The following is a 22,568-nucleotide window of genomic DNA, read 5'->3' on the forward strand; positions in this document are numbered from 1 at the left end:
CTCTGCTGGTCAAATTAAATTATTATTTCGATCGACGCATGTTCTGTTTATTTCCCTTCATGTTTGGCTCATGTTTCGGACATAAATGAAGTATTAATTAGCGCAGTTAGCAGTAGCCCACCAAGACAACGGTGGGATACAGCCTGTCTTGTACAATGAAATCAACTGTTTTCGATCTTCCACAGCGCAGAGCTCAAATTGGACCTGCTGTGTGGTGTTGTAGTGCAGTGTTTTTCAAATTGGGGTCCAAGGTCCATCATGCAGGGCCACTGGGCCAGGGAGGGACCGTCAGGTCTCCAAATGGACACTTACAAATGGACCCTTGCCTTGTGCCTTGCGGACCATATTGTACTGTAGGCTACATTCTCGGAGTTATGGCCGGGAGGCGGGAGGTATTGAGTTGAAATAAAACGTTTGAGAACCACCAATGGACCAATGGTTCCTCCTTACCTGAGAGGCTGAGACGCGAAAGCTCGTAGCCTGCGGTCATTCCGCATTCAGCAGCGGTCCCTCCCTACGAGCGACTGACACTTCCCAACAGTTTTTCACCCTCCCGGCGGACTATGAAGCGGTAGGTTAGTACAAACTAAGCCTACTCGGTCTCAGCAGCTAAACATAATTATTTTCTTTCTTTTTTAAAGTTGTTTAATACCAACGATTAGGGAGAAATCATGGCGGACCAAACTAAAATGTCAGAGCTTATTTCGCAAATACTACAAGAAGGACCAGCTGCGAGGAAAGGGCTAATCGAGAACCACTGTAACCTCCTTAAAGTAGCAGATTACTGCGAGAATAATTATCTTCAGGTGAGTGACTTTGAGGAATACACACATAACTTGAACAAACTAGGTAAAATGGGTTGTGTGGCTATTCATTAAACCCGGAATAAAGTTCCGGGTTGCAGTTATGTGTCGTTTTTTTATTTTAATATTTGTATTTATTTATTTACTGTCTCATCATGGCTTACAATAACATTGTAGCCTACGTGAAGTGAAGTGGCTTCAAGAATAGATATTGAAATGTTGTAGAATACAGTTATCCCATAATAAAATATGGTACTGCCGTGACTTGAACTCTTTTACAGGCAGAGAACTCAACTATTGAAGAGGCCAAGGCGTTGACCACCCAGTCACTGGCCAGTGTGACGTATCAGATCAACAGCCTGGCCACCGCTGTGCTCAGACTGCTGGATGCACAGGCCGTGCAGATGAAACACATGGAGTCTTCAGTCAATATGCTTTCACTGGTGAGCAATCACAGTCCAAAACAGGGATGGAAGAAGTAGCTAACTAAGGCGCGATTCATACTCCTATTTTAGAGCCGAATAAAAGTCGGTTCGGCGCTGTAGAGCCTACAATGTGACGTCATTTGAGGTTCGGGGGGGCGGGTACCGTCCTAAAGTCGGCTCTTCGGTGCTACTGAAAATTTCTGACGAGCCGAAATCATTTCGGCACTACAGCGCCGAAACAGCGGTAAAATAGGAGTATGAATCGGCCCTAAGTATCAATGCTATGTTAGAAGTTAGTCCTGTATTCAAAATGTACTATTATGTACAAAAGTATTGGCATCAAAATATACTTAAAGTGCCAAAAGTAAAAGTACTCTTTGTGCCGAATGTTCAATTTCACAAGTTCAACATGTATTAACATCTTTAGGAAATAGCAAATGCAAGCTCACGGTGCAATGTGCTGTGAGCTTGTATAGCTTCTATTTATGCTATTTTAGACAATTCAGAAATGTTTTTAATATTTTGGAAAATAAATTACCGTCCTATACTATGCCCAAAATATGGATGCCAGCTTGAAAGTGGTTAAAAAGAAAAGGAAAAACACCAAATAAATGTCTGCCAAGAAGAATAGTATTGTTATAATGACATGTTGTTGGCAGCCACCTTGTTGGTCAGAAAATGACTGTATTCATCAGTGGCATGGAGGGTATTTCATAACTCACTGGATAATAGGTAGGCTGAGCTACTCCTTTCATGCTCTACCTCCAACATGCTTGCTTACAGTATAGAGCGTCGCAGTCCCGCCCCCTTTCAAGACCACGACAGGCCCAGGAAATAATTCCCCATTCATTTTTCCCATAGACATTTCAAAAAGTATTTATTTAAAGATCTGTAAGCCTCGAACAAAGCCAACTCGGATCGTGACAAATCATGACAACAAACAATTTTTTTTAAGGCCGAACACAAGAAAAAAAAGTTTTCTTGTTTTTCTTCTTTGTAATTATATGTTCGGCCCAAAATATTGTGTTTGTTGTCATGATTTGTCACGATCCGAGTTGGCTTTGTTCGAGGCTTACATATCTTTAAATAAATACTTTTTGAAATGTCTATGGGAAAAATGCAGGGGGAATTATTTCCTGGGCCTGTCGTGTCAAGAAAGGGGGCGGGACTGCGATGCTCACTGTATGCACAATATTGAAATTATGACCGATATCCGATCTCCAATTATTTGCAGGGTCATATCGGCCGATACCGATTCTGATACCAATATATTACATTATTAGCCTAAATTATATATTTATATTGATGAACTGAAATTTTAAATTTTTGTTTTGCTGGTGAAAGTAGATAGTAAGCAAACCTTCCCAATAACAGCTGATGCTCTTAAAGAGACAGAGACAGGCAGACTGGCCCTGCTCTGCGAGCACAAAGCCATTGGCGGTGACATTATTGTGTCATCAATATCAGTGAAAATAATCGGGATTATTTTGAGACCGATCCGACACCGATATTGCATTTTTATGGCTGATATAGCCATAAATATATGCTACCGATCATATCGTGCATCTCTACTTATAGTCATCTCTTGAGGCAGCACCTGTATATACAGGGGCAGCACACACATAAACACCTGATATCTAGTACTGATCATATGAACGAAGTGAAAATGTGTTTGTTCAATGGAGTAAGGATGATTAAAACTGTGGTCTCAACCAGACTGTAGCTATACATCATGAAAAGGTGGCGAGGAGAGAGATCGGCGTCAACACTACCGTAAAGAAGATGTCCCGCAACAAATGTATGGCCCCACCTAAATCTGGAATGGAGCCAGATGGCCGCTACTCAAGAGTCCCCATATCATACACCATTCTGGACAACATCGGACACTGCTTCCATCAGGTGAGGATTTTGACAGATCCTTGATTTAAGTTACATTTAGTTAATAAGCCCGGGCCGCTAGGCCAGCGCTATTGGTGAGATTTAAAACGTCTCTTATATTAAAACATAAATTATATCATCACAAAACAAACTCCATAAAAAACCTTGATAGTGCCACTTTCCACATCAAACTACTGCTCACATTCATTTTCATCATCGGAATACTTTAGCACTAGATTTAAGATCCATAGCACGATGCATTCTCTATTGCACGCCACGGTCCCAGTTGGACTTCTGGCGTGATATATGGCCGACTCTGGCATAGTCATAGATCAGGCATGTCTCTTTACCTCCATTCATCTTCTTTTCCCCAGGTGCAGCAGCACAGACCGAGAGCTGGAACCACAGACAGCACACAGAGTTCTGGGAGCAACTCTGGGTATGTTCAACTTCAAGGTTTTAATTCATCACCGATGGGAATTGGGAAATAAGCTTTGCAGCAGTGCACACAATATCCACAGCAGTCAGTTTACAAAACATTCAAAGAGTCATGTAATATATTGAAAGCTGCTAGCATGGGTTATAGGCTGTCTGTTTTCAGTACTCCGACACTGTTGTACCTGCTGCAATACTTCTGTATCATAATTTCAATTTACTGTAAATGTTTTTTAGTTATAAATCCGAAATGCTTTTCCCCAATATGTGTTTTCATGAAGTGTTACTTACTAGTTAATACCGTACATTCTTTGATTAATACACAGAGCATTGTACCGGTATTAAAATAGTGTGTTGTCTTCCAATTTTTTAATACTTGAATATAACCCAAGCCTTTTCCTGAGGGTGTACCAGTAACCTTTGTTTTCCAGGAATAAGTGTTATTGAACTGACTTTTGTGTGGGGATCACCTGTTGACATTTGACTGCCATCATTTCATTTCAGCAGTCGAGTTCCAGGGCCAGTGGAGTGTCCTGTGGCTCCTCCCACTGTGCCTGGCGAGTCCATGTCCAGCTTTACTGACTGCTACGGGTAAGAATAGCTCCTCCCTGTTCCATTTAACCAATCACAATCAGGAATTATTGTCAAATATCTTCATAACTTCATACAAGAAAATATGCTGGTTTAATCCCACCCATGCACACAACAATTAAACACACTTCCACACACTCACATGATACAACAGCATATAATACCACAACAATTGGCACAAATGGGTTACAAAATCGTGGGATAAAAAGAGTTCTTGTCCCGCTTAATGACATGCAAGCAGTATGGTATTTGGACAACTGTTCATAGGTGTTGACGGTGCATTTGTTTGATCCATCCAGATCCAGCCATGGTATAGCAGTGGCCCCACCGTCAGTGCCCACCTTTCCATCCGCCTCCAGCGCACCTCCACCTCCTCCTCCTGCCACCCTGGATTCGGGCCTCCCTGCCCCTCCGCCTCCTCCACCTCCTCCACCCTCCATGAGCTCACCCACCGGCCTCCCACCACCTCCACCCCCACCACCCATCAGTCCATCTAATGGGCTTCCCTCTCCACCGCCACCCCCACCCGGAACAGGAGGTGTCCCCCCTCCTCCTCCTCCTCCCCCTCCCCCACCCCCACCTTCATCAGGTGGTCTACCTCCTCCACCACCACCACCCCCACCTGGATCAGGAGGTGTACCTCCTCCACCACCACCACCACCCCCCCCACCTGGATCAGGAGGTGTACCTCCACCGCCTCCTCCTCCTCCTCCTCCTTCATCAGGTGTACCTCCTCCACCCCCACCTCCTCCTCCACCACCACCACCAGTCCTACGATAGTGAACATTATGGTGTTAACCTCGTCATGTATTCCTAACCGTATGAGCTGTGTAGATGAGCGCGCTTGCGGTTGGGTTGACCATAGAATGGCTTTGTATTGTGCTGCTGCTGCATAAGCACACAACATACAAGCTTATTATATAACAGAGAGATACTTTGATAAACATGAATAAAAGAACGTGTATGAAGAAGAGGTGTTGTATTGGGCTGCTGTTGCATGAAACCGGCATCAAAGTATTAATTCGAGCAAATTGTTTTTTTCTGCAAAGCACAATGCCGTCCCCCACCTCCCCTCAAAAGCGAACATTCCTATGCATGGAGTGCAGCCAAGGAGCTCCATTCTACATGTTTCAACAGCACTGAGGCTGCATTCCTGAGCTACGGTACATGCTGAAACGTGGATTACACACCTATTCCGCTCCCTTTATTGTAATGGATGGTAATGTTATTTTGCCTTGTCATTACATATTTATCGTTTTATTTATCACCACAATTAATTGACAGTCATGTTTACCCCTATTGTATACCGTGCCCATCAAAGGCTTTTCACCTGGCACAGGCCCCTGGGATTCAACACTGATTCACCCTCCCAACTGTGTCAAAACAGTGATGATGATACTGTAAATTGTTTGCGTCACTGACTGTAACCCAGGTAAGCTCTGCTACTTTAAAAAGGTTGCTGAGGCTGTGGAACGCCTCATGTTGCATATTTGTCTTGGAGTTGTTATTGAAGAGTCCCTACAGGAAACTCATAATTGGACAGTTAATTTCTATTGTGCTCAACTACACCATACAGATTATATTTTAAGGTAACCTCTATTGAACGGAATACTGTGGCAATTTACACTACTAGGCCTATTGTAGATCTAAACAAACCAAGCATTATTTGAATAGTGCAATTAATAGGAAAATGCCTTAGTTTGTGTATAATCAAAGGTGCTGAGCCCAAAATTTCACAATTACAACAATAGTTACAATATTAGGCTCAATTTAGGTATTTGAATCAGAAAATGATTAAAATAATTCTAAACATTATTAAACATCTGTGTTGATCTGTCAATAAGAACAAGTCTAGTGTAGTGCCCACAAAATGAGAATACCCGCAGAAAATCTCAGACATTAAGCAACTCTGACACATAATCACAGCGGGACACACACTCTGATTATTTCTTCATGGGATGTAAATAGGTTTGACAACCGAGCATGGAGATAGACTTGGGGGTGAAATTGAGCTATTAGATTACATTTTATGTGCACTGAATGTAAATAGCTAGCCACAATCTCCAAGTTACAAACTTCTGCATCCATCAAATGAAAGAAAAAGAAAGAATTCCATGATCACGATTGAGTAAGTACAGTATATCTTTGTTTTTCAAAGTTTCTAGACAGCAGTCTTTGAGGCGAATCAATTGAATAATTTGTCATTGTGATAACAAAATCCCATTCATGGTAATGGATTTTACAAAATATGGCACGTAGTAGCTTTTTGCTATGTAGGCCTACAAGTAAAACCACAATTCTTCTCATTTCCCTTTAAGACTACCCCAATTTTTGTGTATAATTTAACTTGGTTATATCGTGCCACCAAGAGACCTGTGCAGCAAGACAAAGTGTGTGTGTGTGTGTGTGTGTGTGTGTGTGTGTGTGTGATCGGGAGATTAGACTCGGGTCATTCAGGTTGGTTCCATCCAATAACAGTATGTTCCGCCTATCAGAACATAGTGCTGCACTTTAAGAGCTGTGACTTTAAACTGAGAAATAAGGCTATAAAACCTCTCCTTTGTGACTCAAGTTTCCAAGAAAACTCACTTAGGTTAAGAGAAGTATACATGTTGAGATCTTAATTAACTAAAGGTAAGATTACATTCACAAAGATTCACAATGTGCTGATGTGCTTATTGCTCTCAATGTTGTGTCAAACTGTTGGTTTTCGAAAGCTGGGATAAGAAAATATTTTACAGGCTTATATGGTCTATAACCTCAATCATTAAACTTGAATACTGCACAGAACATTAAGGCACATTCAAAAGATCATATTCTCTTCTTCACAATTGTATGTGTGAGTGATGAATTCCAATGCTACACTGATAACTTGAACTGACTTCCTGTTTTATGTGTACCCATGTGTCTTTACTGTATTTTATGTGATTTATTTTGTCTGCCTGTTATGATGCTTTGCTGTACAACAAATCGCCCCTCGGGGACAAACTAATAAATGAACCTGAACTGAAATATGGTTTATGTGAATGTTGCCTTGCTACATAATGCGTTTATCACAACTTTCTTATTTATGCACATAACATCTTGATTTAGACATTCAGAAGGACAGTCTGGTCACTCATTTTGATCTGAACATGCAGGAATTTCCAGTCTGTTTTCCTTAACATGGCAATATCTCCTTAAATAAGTCTATAATAACACTAGTCAGGAAAGGTCTCATAACCGCCATGATAGCACATTCACTAATCAATTAGTTCAACTGGTGCTATACATTCGATTTGGACTGATTGCAGAACAAAATTGAAACATTGTCTTGATCTGTGTGACATCAGGTCACACCCATTTGATGACCATGTGTCATTTGCAATGACCAAAGTCTGCTGAATTTATCCTCTTGACACAATGTCATAGAGATCTTGCCTAGTTAAGTATTACTGTAGTTAACCTCAGGGTCATCTGAAACACCTGTAAAGGGAAAGCAAAGGGAAGTCTGATATGAGAACCGAGTTAACATAGCAGAAGCCAACAGTTCCCCTTATTATTTTGATAAAATGACACAATCGTCACCAGCTGGATCTGCTGTTCCTATAATTATTGTTTTTCCTCTTCCTCAGTAATGTCAGCAACCTTGTTATAAGTCTAGCCATGGCTGTCACGCCCAATGAGTACATGTAAGTATGGCTAAGCAACAGGTCAAAATGGCCTCCAGCATAATGAAGATGGTTTGGGAGATCACTTGTAGGCCTATATCAACTTAATCAAGAAATCAGACTTTTGAATAAGGAATAATGTTCACCCTGATATATAATTTATATATATACACACATGCAAATGTGATGTTTAGGCTTCAGTATTACAGAATTATTCCTTTATTTAAAATAAAGGAATATCTATTTTTAATTCCATAGTTTTTATTAGATGTTGATGCCTGATGATGTGATCTGATGGTGTTGTAAGTCTGAGGAGCCCAGGCAAATGAATGTCATATTTTTCTGTAAAGTATTTTTAAGGTGTGACAATAAACTCTCTCAGATTCTGCAATGTAAATATATTCCCCCAGATATCCCATCATGGTGGTGTTCATAGCATCTATATACATGCCAGGAAGAATAGGGCAAGCCGTGCCGCCGTGCCAGCACAAGCTGACAGGCCCTCCTCAATCTGTGTCATCAATTTGTCTGTTACACAGGAAGAGGGCGACAGACACACCACCAGACTCCCTCCTCGCTACAGCACAGTAGACCCCCCACCACCAGACTCCCTCCTCGCTACAGCACAGTAGACCCCCCACCACCATACTCACTGGTATGATACTTACACTTAAGTTCAGTGGTTCTCAAAGAGGGGTCCAGGGACCTGACTGAGGTGTCCCCATTTAAATGATGATAGTTAGCAACCAAATATACCAGCAAGCGCGCAGGGCCCCGGTTAATACAATACATTTAAAAAAAGACGGCGAGGGCGACCGGAACCCACTGATGGCTGGCGATCACCACCCCGGCCCCCCGATGACGTATTTTGCCCCGGCGGTCGGGGGGCATTTAGTCTCCCCCATTCAGTTTCTCTCAGTTTTACTGATTTCTTGCTTTTACTGTACCATATAAGCTCATCACAGATGCCAGACAATTATTATTATTGTCTGGCATCTGTTATTATTCTGAAAAACTGTTGTTTCATCCAAAGAAGGAACTGTAAGACCCATTCCCTTTTGAGTGTCTAATAAAAAAAACACTATTTGCTATTGCAATGAACTTCTGTTCCCCATGCAGTTTGACCCTAAACTGAGGAGCCCTCAGCCAAGGGGGCCACCGCCTGCCTATCATCCTATAAACCTGCCTCTAGCACCACACCTCTCATCTCCACCTGCACAGATCGACCCCTGATCTCAAAAAACTTACAGAGAATCGCTGTCAGGGTGGAAACCTTGCATGTCCAAAACAGTTACCACTTACTTTTCAGGAAATGGGATGAAGATTTTCAGAAAAAGCAGATCTACAAGATTACAACGCATCATGACGTACACGAATGACGAAGTTGAACATTTAATTGAAATTTGGAGAGACAAGATGTACAGTGACCGTTGTCACCTTTTTTATGCATGCTTGTTAGCCCCCCACTAGAGCTGGGACTCTAAGGACGGCTGTGTGGGTCGGTCTTGTTAGCCCCCCACTAGAGCTGGGACTCTAAGGACGGCTGTGTGGGTCGGTCTTGTTAGCCCCCCACTAGAGCTGGGACTCTAAGGACGGCTGTGTGGGTCGGTCTGTCTGTCAAACACTTGGACAACATTCTTCTACTGGCTGGATTGTCATGGAATTTGCTCGTCAGGCTTCCCAGATGATGCACCTACTGATTTTAACATGGCATTCACCTAGAGCCTCCTTTAGGCCAAAAGGCGATTTGTAGTTGTATTTCATTTCACTTTAAAGCTTTTGCAGTTTTGACAAAATGTATTGATCCTTAATTTTGCTATATACTGTGCAAAATACAACAGAACAAAAAAACGTAAAGGTACAGTATATCAATTACTGTATACAATATTGTGTGATTTAACAATGTTATGCAGTGCGCCCTGGTGGCTCACCTCGTAAGAGTGCATACTGTTACCACACTTTACTGCTTGTTAACCCCTCACAGCTTCCCTGTGTGTTCACTGTCGACAGAAATGCAAAAACACAACAATAATAATAACAAAGTTACACTGTTAACTGAAGGCACTGGCTCTGGATATTTGGATTTATTTTAATGTCTTTTTCTATGAACATCAAAAATGAAAGTGTTCTGTAGTCATTCAACTACATCAACACACTGAGAGTGTCATCAAAGCACCAAAGTATTTTCTCTATGTTATATATACCATTTGTTACAATACAATATTTACAATTGTGAGGGACAAATCAAATAAATATCCAAATAAATAGACAGCAATCTTATTCTTTCTTCATGATGAAGGAACATATAGAGGAATAATAGCTGAAGTGCTCAATATAGAAAGGATAGGCTATAGTGCACACTTAGGACCCGTTTCAAAAGCCAAGCCACTTGGCTTTTGAAACAGGTTCGGTATAAGGCAAACATAAGAGTTAGAAGCCGCTGACAAATCTTTGGTGACTTGCATATTGGATAAAAGTTCAAATCTATTTCCATCGATTATTCCCGTCTACATTGTTGGGTGGTAGCACTTTACAGCTTCTAAAACATTTACTTACTGTTGAAAAGTACTGTGGGCCTTCACAAAGTATTAGATAACAAATCGATAAGTTACATGAGCGTTCAGTAATAGTTTCTTTAGATTTCTGCAAGAGGCACATCTTCAAAAACAGGCAAATAGCATTCAGCACACAAAATCAAATAAACACTGAATGGAGAATAAAACATGAAAAATGAAAATAAGACGAGTGCACTGAAACAGTACTCCAGGACAAAGATGATTCTTCCATTGTTCTAAATTAGGTTCATACAGTATGTACAGTGTGCAACAGTATGCAACACAAATCGTTGTGCGTTATCTTTCTATTGCTGTTAAGTTTTCCCAACAAAGGACACGCAGTAAAAGAAAAAGTACATACATACTGTATATATACAGTATATAATATATATTTAATCGTATATCGCGTGTGCGTGTGTGTATATCTGTGTATATATCTGTGTGTGTGCGTGTGCGTGCACACACACACACACACACACACACAAACATACACAGTCATACTGTATGGTTGAACAGTAAAATATACATATTGTAATATAAATATGACATTTGGTACCTCTCTTTAAACCATTTGTCTTTAAACTACCAATCCAATGTAAACATTACACTACATAAAGATTTGGGAAGGCTACGAAAGATCAATTACCTCCTGGTGGTAGAGAGTGATGATGACACCCCGGCCTAGACCCTCAGCAAAGCACTGTGTACAACATACACCGTTAACCAAATAACCACCCTACTTCCACACTCATAGTAATATACACTGCTCACACTATAGCACATTATCTCATTCAACTCACACATGAAACCCACTAGGCATAAGCGCAGCGACGCCAATTTTCTTCCGCTCATCGTTAATGAATGCAGCCGTTCTCACTGGCCGCCCACAAAACACTACTCTGGTGTGAAGATTTGTTTTCCCCTCTGGGAGGAAGAAAACGTTTGTCTGCGACTTTTCATGGAATTATACTGACCAGACATCACGCTGTAGCCAGGTTTGGCGAAAACAGTCGCGCACAAACCTGTGTGGCTATTAAAATGTGTGAGCCGGTGCTTTTCTGGTGGGTTTGAAGCATCAGTCAGCTCTGAACGCCTTCTGAACATTTACCAATAGCATTGATTAATTGTTTTTAAATATAAATGAAATACATCTTGACATCATGGGTGACAGATGAGCTCTAAAGGTTTATACACACCACTCTATATGTGAGGCTGGTCCATTGCACTAAATCAGTGGTTCTCAAAGTGGGGTCCAAGGACCCCGAGGGTTCCTTGAGGTCTGTAACTCTGAGAGTGTACAAATGGAACCGGTAAGGGTGGTTTCATTTGTACACTCAGAGTTATGGAGGTCCATTTAGACCTGAGACAGATTCTAAAAATGCCTTCTAAATCACAGTTTTATGAAAAACATCCCATTTGTATTTATAATAATAATGTAATATATATATATGTATATGTTGTATATGTATATGTATATGTAAATATATATATATATATATATATATATATATACACATACACAGTATATATATATACATACAGTAGAGAGAGAGAGAGAGAGAGAGACATTGAAGACGTATACGGTAGTTTAAACAGGTCTAAATGGGTTAAAATACAAAATAAATGAAATATTTGAGAACCACCGCACTAAAGTATGAGCACTGGCCCTGTCTCCTCAAACCACCAACCAGTAACCGGGCTAGCTAACCCTGTGCTGCGCTCTAAAGACCATGGTCTACCATTAAGGTCTTTTCCTAGAAGAATGGAGAAATCAGCCACATTTGACCGCTGGCCCCACTTCACCCCTTTTCCTGGTGACGTCTCAGTGCCCTTTAGATTAGAAGACCCAGCTGACAGGCACCCACTGCTGCTCGGTGGACAGCTTGTCCAGTGCCACCCGCAGGCTGCGGAAGGCCCCTTCCAGGCCGTCATTGACAATGCAGAGGTCAAAGTAATGTCCGTATGCCCGCTGGATCCGTTCGCTTTCATCCACCGTCCTCTTCAGCTCAGAGTCCTGACGGGAGTATTGCAGTGAGATAATAATCATCATCATGTAGTATAATAATAATAATAATAATAATAATAATAATAATAATAATAATCTACCTTTCAAAAACAAGGTGAGCGTGGTGCTTTTAGAATAAAGCAGTGAATACAAGAATAAATTAGCGGTCCGGCACCTTGGCTGGTAATCCTGCGGTCGCAACTTTTTTAAATCAGTGTGAAAGTTTATCAATCACATACGAAATTTGAGTTGAAAGAAAATAAAACATAAAAAATAAAAAATAAAATAACCATAAAGAAACTAAAAATGGAGAACAATATAAAAATTCAGAACAAAAATTTGAAAAAAAGGGTAAGCAAATTAGGCAGGATTTACCAAACTCTAAAGGCTGATTTATACTCTGTTGTTCGAAGGTGTCATTTGTCGACAAGAGCAGATCTACGATTGTATGGAGGAGTCTAAATGAAGCTTAAAGGTCGTAATGGCAGAGTCCCAATCGGGATTATGTGGATAACAGTGACTTGATTGTGTGAGAACGGATGCAATCAGCAGACAATTGAGCAGAAGGGGCTGGCAACGAGGGATGCGATAAACATGGAAATTGGTGCACAGCTGAAGTGAAAGTACACAGTAATTGGCCTGATTGCAGTTTCCTGGTTACGCGTTTTGTTTTCAATATATTCTGTATTCCAGCTGTGATGTGTCACTCTTGATTACACACTTTACCGGTAGCACTTTAATATATTCAAAAAGAGTTCTCCCCCATTATAACCAATTAACGCACACTTACCGTTAACTGTTTTGTGACCACTCCCATCTCAATGGCTGACCTATTCATGGCTTTGAGAACCTCGAAATCTGGCGCTTCGATGAACACCACATAGGGCAGGAAGTCAGACGTACGCAGGACTTTGAGGGCCTAAGAGAGAACATATATACATTGAGATCCTTTTATTATACTTTGTATGAAATAAAACTTTATCATCAAGCAATGCAATACTTTATCTGACTAATTATTAGTCAGATAAATGTATTAGTCAATAACTATAGTGTAGTTCTGATAATCTGATTATGCCAGCTCCGTGTGGTTTGGTGGCAGAACTAAAAGTCACTAGTCATCTAAAAGTTAAGCTACAGACAGCTGCTTAGGGTCACTCTGAGTCTGCACTCTGTCTAAATATGTACATAAAAATTCAGCAGGGCGGGCATATTTCAACAGTGGCAGGACACTGCTGCTGAATGCAAATATAGATGAAACACTGGAGTAGCCTTGAAGCTAAACTGTTCGCCCTAGGAGGCAACAGTGTCCCAGATAAATGTTAGTCTGCTCCATAGTGTCATTAATAGGGAAGCTCCTTATCGATATTGGATTTATTACATTACTCAGGATAGGTCAGTACCTATGGTCAGTAAACAATCATAACACCAGAATGAGTGACTTTTCAGGTGTAGACACCGTCTATTCTTAGATTAGCTCACACCGTGCAAGGATCTGCTACTTTTAGTGAATGTTACTGCCAAAATAGGCATGTTGGGGTTTAACTGGTTAGAAGCATGGGAAACAAACCTTTTAGAATAGAAGTCTCGTCATCTATAAGGTGTGTGTGTGTGTGTGTGTGTGTGTGTGTGCGTGTGCGCGTGTGTGTGTGTGTGTGTGTGCGTGCACTGTATGTTAACCACTTAAGCCCTGCTACTGTACAGTATAATCATGCTTGTATGACGAATAGTGACAATAAAGAATCTAAAATATTTAGAAGATTATTATATTGCGTGCCTTTTGGGGTATGTCTCATATTGCTTTCTCTCGCTCTAGTTTTTATGGATTTAATGTTTATGTGTATACTACTGTAGACATACCATATTTGTAATACTGTACAGTAAGTCTATGACGCATAATGCTGCCAGGCCCATACCATAGCTGCTATGGTATGGGCCTGGCAGCATTATGCGTTTGGCATATGTGCTATGGCATAGCACATATGCCAAACCTACCATAATACAAGAGGACCACTGTTCAATCTAATTCTTGTGTGGCCTTGTTTTAAATACTAACTACCTCACAAAGCTGATGGGATTTGTTGAATCTTGCCACTGATTTCTCTAGATGAAAACACAACATATGCTTTGAGTGAAAATACCCCTGGAGCAACAAAACTATATGCATGCTTAGCTCTAATCTACACCTGCGATACATGTGTGATGATGGCATACAAGGTTGATTATACGCAGTGTCAAGAGTTTAACAATCTGTCTGTAATAGAAGAAAGAACAGAAGGCAGGAATGGTGCAGAGCTCAATTAGCAGGCTGATGTTGTAAGTGGCAGGACGGTATCTTTTCCCACCTGTGGGTTGACGTCGAGGATGCAGATCTTCACTGTGTCCATGACCTCATGGATGGTGTTGATCTTGGTTCCATACAAGTTCCCATCGTAGTCGCCATGCTCCAGGAAACGCCCGTTTTTGATGTCACTCTCCATCTCACTGCGACTCATGAATGAGTACATAATTTGTCCATCCCTCTCATCCACTTTGGGTTTTCTGGAGGTGACTGAGGGATGAGAGAGTGGAGGCATACGTCGCTTTCATTTGGGTGAGAATAGTCTCAAACAGTCCCGAAAGTCATGAGGTCATTGTGGGTCTTTTCATCATTTGTTCTCTCCAAGAAATGTGTTCTGTATGTACATAAATGGTTAAGTTCAATTCTAAGTTCAGTTTCAGTTAAGTGGGAAGAAATAGCATAACAGAATCAAAATACGTTACGGCCCTACTCAGCAAAACCGCTGGTTCCTGCAGCAACAGAAAGAGCAAAGGGAAAATAATTCCGGAATAATACCGTAAGAGAGAAATAATAAATTTAAAGAAGAAAGGAGATGCAAAGGAATAAATAAGGAGAAAATAACTCCTCTGGCCCTTTAGTTCTGTGTATTGCCTCATCACTTAAATCATTGGCTACAGCTGGCCCCTGCTTGTTATACAGCCATTTAAAGGAGAAAAACAATATGATTATTCTTCATTGCTCCCTTTGGGGAATTTCATTCTCTGCATTTGACCCATCCTAACTACTAGATGCAGTGGGCAGCCACTGAGCAGGGACCTGCTCTAAAGGCAATGCATGGGATAGACTATAGAGAGTAGATACCAAAGTATACGTCATAATATTCCACGCCATGTTTGCTGTTTTACTAGTCAAAGGAACTATTCAGAAGATGCAACGACACAACCTTTTATAGACGGCTAGCCTTCTACACTAAACGGTGTGTTTCCCATGCTTCTAACCACTTGAACTCCAGCATGCCTATTCAGGGGGGAACATTCGCCAAAAATAGCCGATCTACAAGCTCAACGTCACAATGCGACACGTTGTAAGCTTGTAGATTGTCTATTTTGGTGGGGAGATTTGTTGTAGACGGAAAAAAGCGGTCTAAGTACAGTTGTAACTCAGGTCCGTCTGTCTAAGAATAGAGGGTTGCTAAACCTGAAAAGTCACACGTTCACATGAAGTCCTGGCTCTGGTGTATGATTGTGTACTGACCTATCCTGAGGAATGTAATCCAATAGCTACGATCTGCCCTACTAATGATACTATGGGCACGGCTATTGTACTGATAATAATGTTGACACTGTATTGATATAGGAGTATTCTGTTGATGTCGTAACCACACTGTGATTGTGTGTACAGTATTTGTTTATGCATAGTGCAGGTGAGGTTACTATATTATTGTCATGTACACTATCGCCCATTGTTGGTGATTTTGTTATGTGTTATTTAGCCTTCTAGTTTTGTGTCACTATACCCTTGCACCACCCGAGGACCTTATCTGACCACTTGTTCAGATGGGTGGGCTGCGTGCATCTTCACATCATGTTTATTTCAATGATCAATCAATCAATTGTGTTCCGGCTTGTATCAATGGAACTACCGTAGTATACTTAATTTATAGGAATCACATTTTTTTTTTTTTAAAGAGAAAATACCATTATATTTTTCTATTAATGTTATATTATCATAGAAATCGTAGTGTTTTGCCAATAATTTGGGGGCCCACTTGCTGCACTATATAGGATACTGTACAAACGAAGGGAAGAGGTACTCACAGGGAATGGTGGTGGCGTATCGCTGAGCGTCCAAAACCAGCAGTTTGTTCTTCAGGCTGCGACGGCCCACACCCTGTGCTCCAATCAGAACCAGCGTCTTCCTCCTGAAGGGCGGGACTTTGGCCACTTCCTCGTAGATGCGCAGCTCATGGCGATCGAATTCTACAACATACGTTACAATTAGGGATGTCCCGATCACGTTTTTTTTTGAGAGAGAGAGAGCGAGAGAATAGAAAAAGAGTAGAGGGAGTAAGTACTAGTAGAAAGAACAGAAGGAATAAATATAAACAACAAAAACAAAATATATCTACATATATATTATACACAAAGCATATCAATCTGGTATTATGACAGACCAGGCTAGAATAGCCTAATATACAATAATACAATGCTATAAGTTTATGTTGTTTTCTATATCTTTGCTGTGATGTTTGCTGTCATAAACCTCATATCTCCATATTTCAACTTTTTATGTTTTTTGATAAATGAATGCCGTACTTCATGGTGCATAGTGTCATGCAAAAGTACCAAAAATGGTTACAAGCGAGTTTGTGTCACATTCTGTGACATGTTCTGTATTTTGATTGTGTTCCTTGGTTTTTAGTTAGTGTTCTACTTTGCTCTACTGTGCTTTTGTAGTATTGTGTTTCCCTGTTTCTTAGTTGCTGTTTAGAGTTGATCTTACTATGTGTACCTTTATTTTGTAGTATTGTTTTGTGCCTTCCTGTATGCCCCTGTAGTTCTGTACCTGCCTTGTCTAACCTTGTGATTAGTCTTTGTTTTCCACCTGTGTCCTCTAGTCCCCCAGCCAATCCCTGTGTTGTTCACCTGTGTCTAGTTAGTCCTTGTCTATAAGTATGCCCTTGTGTTTTCAGTTCCTTGTTCGTTCGTAAATGTAAGTCAGTGGTTTTTTGCTCCTCGTGATATTCTATGTTCCTAGTGTTTTCCCTTGATCCTAGTATTTCCTTGTTTCCTCGTGTTCCAGTCTATGTTCTTGATATCCTGTTTTGGTTAATAAACCCCCTTGTATTCGACCTGCCTGTCTGAGCTTGGGTCCAACACCTGCCTGTTCTGAACCGTGACAGTTTGTAGATTTGTTACATTGGATCCACTGGAACACACATAATCTTTTCCCATTTCCTGAAAGGTAATGGTTTTGGAAATACATGGTTTCCGCCCGACAGACGATATACAGAAAGCAAAATAGAGACAATGTGCAGCCATGTCAACCACCCGCTTGTATATGACATGCTGAACTGAGTGCATGCGTGCGCGCGCAAGCATGTGTGAGTGTGCGTATGTGTGTGTGTGTGTGTGTGCACGCGAGCCCTGTGTCAGTCTGTGCATGCATATTTTGCATTCTGCACATCACACAAACATTGCATTCTCAAAAACCACTGAGGGGATCAGGGAGCGTGCTGTAGGTATAAAGCACTGAGGGGATCAGGGAGCGTGCTGTAGGTATAAAGCACTGTACCTGCATTTTTTGTCGTCAGATACATCATCTTCTTTTTCTTCTTGCCGCCCATTCCAGCGCACAATGGACCTATGAGAGGCAGCGGAGCATGAGACAATAAAACATTGGAGTGGCACTTGTCTTTGCCAGCCACTTCAACAAAGTTCCACCGTTAAAGTGATATACTGCACCGGCAAGGTCTGTTGCCTTCTAGAGCTCTGCAGGCTCATTCTAAATCAAACATCGGTAAGGAGCAGTACACAGCCTTCAGCACTAGATGGCACTGTGACCCAATGAACCGATTCCTTCAACTCCATCTGTTTGCCACAGAACACCTGGGACTGGCTGTCATTGTCTGGCTGTCTACTACAATATGACAGGAGGGTGGTCTCCAGAGAAGACCACCTGATACAAAGGAAACGATAAACATGGAAGAGAAATGTCTTAAAGTGTCTGAGTTTAACACAGGAACCTGTTGGAATGATACCGCGCGTCATGGCGTGATTCCGTGATTGAAATATACAGTACCTGTTCCTTAGCTGTCCATTGCATGACAAATGCCCAGGTAAATCATTTCTAAACTGCAAAAGCCAGACTTTGGGTTTCCGAGGCTAGACTTAATGTGTCCCCTCTAAATGTACTGTACTATTCCCACCACGATCTCAGCTGATATATTCTGAGTGGGGTGTGCAAGTGGACAGATGTGTCCTTCGAGCACGAACCCAAGGGCAGTATTGTTTGGGCCCGTCATCTTCTCTCCTCACCAGAAGCCAAGGGCACACGGACCGAGATGACTCACCACCTGTTCTTGCCCCACTACTGCGAGGTGCAGTGTGAAGCTTGGATTATGGGGACTCCAAGGGGGGGGGGCTTAACCACTTTCACCTTGGCATCCCACATTGTTTTTAATTTGTTCAATATCTTTTTTTTTTTTTTTTAATAATCAAAAACAGCAGATCTACAAGCTCACAACACATCACAATGTCAGCCTGTAGATGGGATTTTCGAATAGTTTAAGTATAAAATGCCAAAATGATGCCAGTTATCCCAGTTCTCCATGCTGGCCAGCTCGTTGGTACTCTGAGCTCCTGCATCTTTCTTGAGTACTGGCTGCTAGTCTCATTCTTCTGGCTGCTATTTTACTGCATGGAACATTTTGGTATAGCACTTGTCTAGAGACTTCTGCAGGATTGGTTTCAGAGTCCAGCATACAGGGTTTCCACACCTGAGCCGACAGCCGTGGACGTTTTCTCTGTCGGCCAGCTTCTTTTCCGGGTTTTTAAGACAGCTGGTGGATGGAAAAGAAGCTCCACCCCCGCGGCTGAATGCCACGACGGCCAGATTCCCGGAAACGCTTGCCGCCGCGGCAGTCAGCCGCGGGGGTGGAGCTTAATTTCCATCCACCAGCTGTCTAAAAAAACGGAAAAGAAGCTGGCCGACAGAGAAAACGTCCGCGGCTCTCTGGTAAGTGTGGCAACAGCTATTCACTGCCATATAGGAGAACAGACTATACCTATAGACCTATAGAATAGAAGAAGCTGATTTGTCTGAGAGGTTGAAGTTCCATACACTGGCCATGCCATTCGTTCAGGACCCTCCATGCAAGTGCCTTCCTCACTTTAAGATCTTGCACAGTTGAGTTGACCTATGAGCAGGTACTTACAGTCCTTGACTTCCTTCAGAGCAGTGCCTCCTGTGGTTGTCAGAAGTGGATGTTCCGATAGGATGTTATAGGTGATAATCTCAGTTTTCTTGGCATTTAACCTTGACACACTCTGAATCCAATCTGTTCAGTAGCTCCTGTGCTTATAATGTTGTGCAATCAGGAGTTTTATTTCAATTAGGCTATTGTTTTTCATGATTCTGAAAACAATATTATCTTATAGCACCTGTTGCATCCTACCGTATATGAAAATACCTTTTTTTCCCCCCTTTTTCTTGTTTTGAATTGCTTAAATAAGCCCGTTTGAATATGTTAACTTCAACATGTTGACTTTGACCAGACATTAAAAATGAAATAACGCATCCCCTCTCCAGTTCCACCTGCTATAGTATATGCCAACATTGTGTATAATTATGGAATCTAAAATCGTGCAAATGGTGGTACTCGGCTAATTGTTGCAATTAAGCCTTTTTATTCCTGCGGCATCTCATCACGAGCCGAGCTGATTTTTCTGATACGGTTTTGTCCTTGGAGAACCTATCACAGCTACTCAATCAGCAGCCCCGCCTCCCCCGCCCCCATATCTTTTCTCTAGGACAGAGGTTTTGAATACAAGAGCCGGCGGCTTAACAAGCAGCAGATTGGATCAGTCCCGTCTGAGTCACAGCAATGCTCATTACCACTTCTCCAGTGCTCACGGATGGAGTAACAGACCAGAGGGGGTGGATGACGTACTTATATTTTACTTAAGTAAAAGTATCAGTACCACAAAAAATAGTCAAGAAAAAGTTTATAAAATATATTTAAGTCCCAAAAGTAAAAGTACTCATTATGTAGAATGTCCCATTTCACAAGTGTTCAAAATTTATAAAAAACCTTTTGAAAATGGCGACACATTGTGAGCGTTGCCTCTGAGGTGTAGGGGAATAGAAGGAAAAATACTGAAAATACTCAGGTAAAGTAAAAAAAAAAAAAAGTCCTTAAAATGTGTACTCAACTCCGCCAGAATTTATTGATAAATTGTGATATAGAGCTACGGCAATGGCTCTAAGCGTAACATTGATTACTTGCCTTTAATTGACGTAGATGAATGGCAATTGCGGACTTTGTGTTAAGTACAGTAATTGAGTAAACGTACTTGGTTACTTTCCACCAATGCTCATTACCAGTTCTCCAGCTCTCCCTGATGGAGTTAACAGACCAGAGGGGGTTGGGTGGGGGGGGGGGGGGGGGGGTTAAATGAGAAATGAGTGAATGACCTTGCCATCTATGACACACTCATATGTGAAAAGAAACAGCTGTTGCCTTTGTTGTCGCTGGTGTGCGTGAAGTGCAGAGTTGGGTACTGTAGTGCAGTCACTTGGCAAGGTTGTGACTGTGTTAACCCATTAAGATTCTACAAATGCCTTTTGACTGTGTTAACCCATTAAGATTCTACAAATGCCTTCTATATCAGTAGTTCTCACACTTTCAAGATTTTGTAAAAAAAAAAAAAAACAGATGCATAAGCTCGCAAGCGTTGTGAGCTTGCATATCTGTTCTTTTTGAATAGCCAACACTATTGACTGTGTAAAACTGGCATAATGCGTGTCTCTGTGCTGTGTGTCATCATGACTGCACCTGTGGTAACGAGCTCCAGATCCCTCTTAACGAAGGCTTTCCTCTTCTCCTCCAGGAGCTGGCTAGGAATGAGGCCTGCGCTGCCTCCCTCTAGGTGACAGGCCTATGGAGGACACACGAGGAGTAGTATGTCATCGTTAGTATGATGTGAAGTGGGCATCCTTGTTTACCCGCCTCGAATGTTATCAACCGATAATAACCAGTATGTTCTCATCAAGACCAGCCAGTATGGACATTTCCACATACTGCCTACCGCGAGTAGGCGACTAGGAAACGCAAACTGAAATTACTGCCGCCAATGCGAAAACATTGTGAATCTGATTTACATGGCCGGTTAAGACTGATATGAGGTTAAGGGAATTGGTATAAGACTGAGGTTAGGTTTAGAGTTTGGGTTAGATTTAGCCGTTACGGTTAGTAATAGTCGGACAACGCGACCAACAACTACGTCAGTATTTGGAAATGTCCATACTGGCTCCATTGAATTGTGTTGATAACGGCTGATGACGGAGATTAAATCATCTGAATCTACAGAATAATGGCTAAGAAAAGAACGGATAGTTGCCGTTTGAATTGAATGTGTAAGAGGGAGCGCCGCTGGCTGTACTGACTTGCCACCAGTTGAGGTCCTCCTGGTTGAAGATCTGCAGAATGTCTCCACTGCTGAAGCTCAGCCCTGCCTCTTTACAGGGAATCAGGTTATCATGGGATGGGTCGTAGTCAAAGTGACACTTCACGTATGCCTGGAGGAGATGGATGAAGCATAGGAAAATGAAACAGGAAAAAAAAGGTTATACAGAGCTATAACTCAAGTTTCATTCAAAAATTATATATCTAGAGTTTGACACAAGTGACCCAATACTGTTATAAAATGATTGATGGCACACAATTCTGAGAGCTTGTATCCAAGAGGATATTGTGATTTAAGGATACACCCGACGAAAGACCATGGGGTCACGAAAAAACAATAGGGTTGGTTCATCCTCTGCGGAGCATGAATGAGTTCATTAGCTTATGAGATATGTTATGTTAAAGTGCACATAAAGGCACTAGAGCAGTGCTTCTCAAATCATTTGCAGTTCATAAAGCCAGGAAATGAAGTGAAGCCTGTGGGGCTAGTTCAGGTCAACTCAAAAGGAGCGCCAATTCCTGATCAGCTGATCACTCACAATGCTCACTCCATCTGATTGGGACAGGCAGTTTTAACCCCCCTGCTCACAGCCCATTCTTCTTGCTGCTGCTCTGCCATCTTGCTGCTCTGCTATGCTGTAAGTGTTTTTGTGCTCCCCAGTCCCCACCACCACCACCACCACCACCACCACCCCAGCATCCACCTGTGGGCTCTGTTTCTATGATTCCCTTACGGGGGTCTTTTTCATTCCATTCTCTGTC

The 22,568-nt window shown here is 41.7% G+C and overlaps 2 protein-coding genes across 5 annotated transcripts in view; one reads left to right on the forward strand and one right to left on the reverse strand.

Annotated features, from left to right (window-relative positions):
- Positions 1-493: 493 nt before the first annotated feature.
- On the forward strand, positions 494-5,731 carry abi3b (ABI family, member 3b). Of its 3 annotated transcripts, XM_079492660.1 has the most exons (7): positions 494-571; positions 642-806; positions 1,085-1,246; positions 2,945-3,127; positions 3,481-3,545; positions 4,046-4,132; positions 4,432-5,731. In XM_079492660.1, the coding sequence occupies exons 2-7, from the start codon at positions 672-674 to the stop codon at positions 4,910-4,912; spliced, it is 1,113 nt and encodes a 370-aa protein (XP_079348786.1). In that variant the 5' UTR covers positions 494-571; positions 642-671; the 3' UTR covers positions 4,913-5,731. The 3 variants fall into 3 exon arrangements, with proteins under 3 accessions (XP_079348786.1, XP_079348785.1, XP_079348787.1); XM_079492659.1 differs by having other exon boundaries at positions 497-806; XM_079492661.1 differs by having other exon boundaries at positions 497-806; positions 4,049-4,132.
- A 4,107-nt stretch (positions 5,732-9,838) lies between these two features.
- mpp2b (MAGUK p55 scaffold protein 2b) overlaps positions 9,839-22,568 on the reverse strand; it is a 79,886-nt gene continuing 67,156 nt past the window's right edge. For both annotated transcript variants that reach the window (XM_079493394.1, XM_079493393.1), the window contains exons 7-13: positions 21,788-21,919; positions 21,177-21,279; positions 17,915-17,983; positions 16,438-16,599; positions 14,685-14,890; positions 13,133-13,261; positions 9,839-12,351 (exon numbers count right to left, since the gene is read on the reverse strand). In XM_079493394.1, coding sequence (XP_079349520.1) covers positions 12,175-12,351; positions 13,133-13,261; positions 14,685-14,890; positions 16,438-16,599; positions 17,915-17,983; positions 21,177-21,279; positions 21,788-21,919 — 978 coding nt within the window. In that variant the 3' untranslated portion in view covers positions 9,839-12,174. The remainder of the gene's footprint in view (positions 12,352-13,132; positions 13,262-14,684; positions 14,891-16,437; positions 16,600-17,914; positions 17,984-21,176; positions 21,280-21,787; positions 21,920-22,568) is intronic.

Source organism: Electrona antarctica (assembly GCF_951216825.1).
Source record: "Electrona antarctica genome assembly, chromosome: 22".
NCBI lineage: Eukaryota > Metazoa > Chordata > Actinopteri > Myctophiformes > Myctophidae > Electrona > Electrona antarctica.

Excerpts from the sequence above, each read along its gene's own strand:
- abi3b (XM_079492660.1), top strand. The coding sequence starts at position 672 with ATGGCGGACCAAACTAAAATGTCAGAGCTTATTTCGCAAATACTACAA. Across the intron at positions 807-1,084 it reads GCGAGAATAATTATCTTCAG|GCAGAGAACTCAACTATTGA; the intron begins GTGAGTGACTTT and ends ACTCTTTTACAG. Across the intron at positions 3,128-3,480 it reads TCGGACACTGCTTCCATCAG|GTGCAGCAGCACAGACCGAG; the intron begins GTGAGGATTTTG and ends TCTTTTCCCCAG.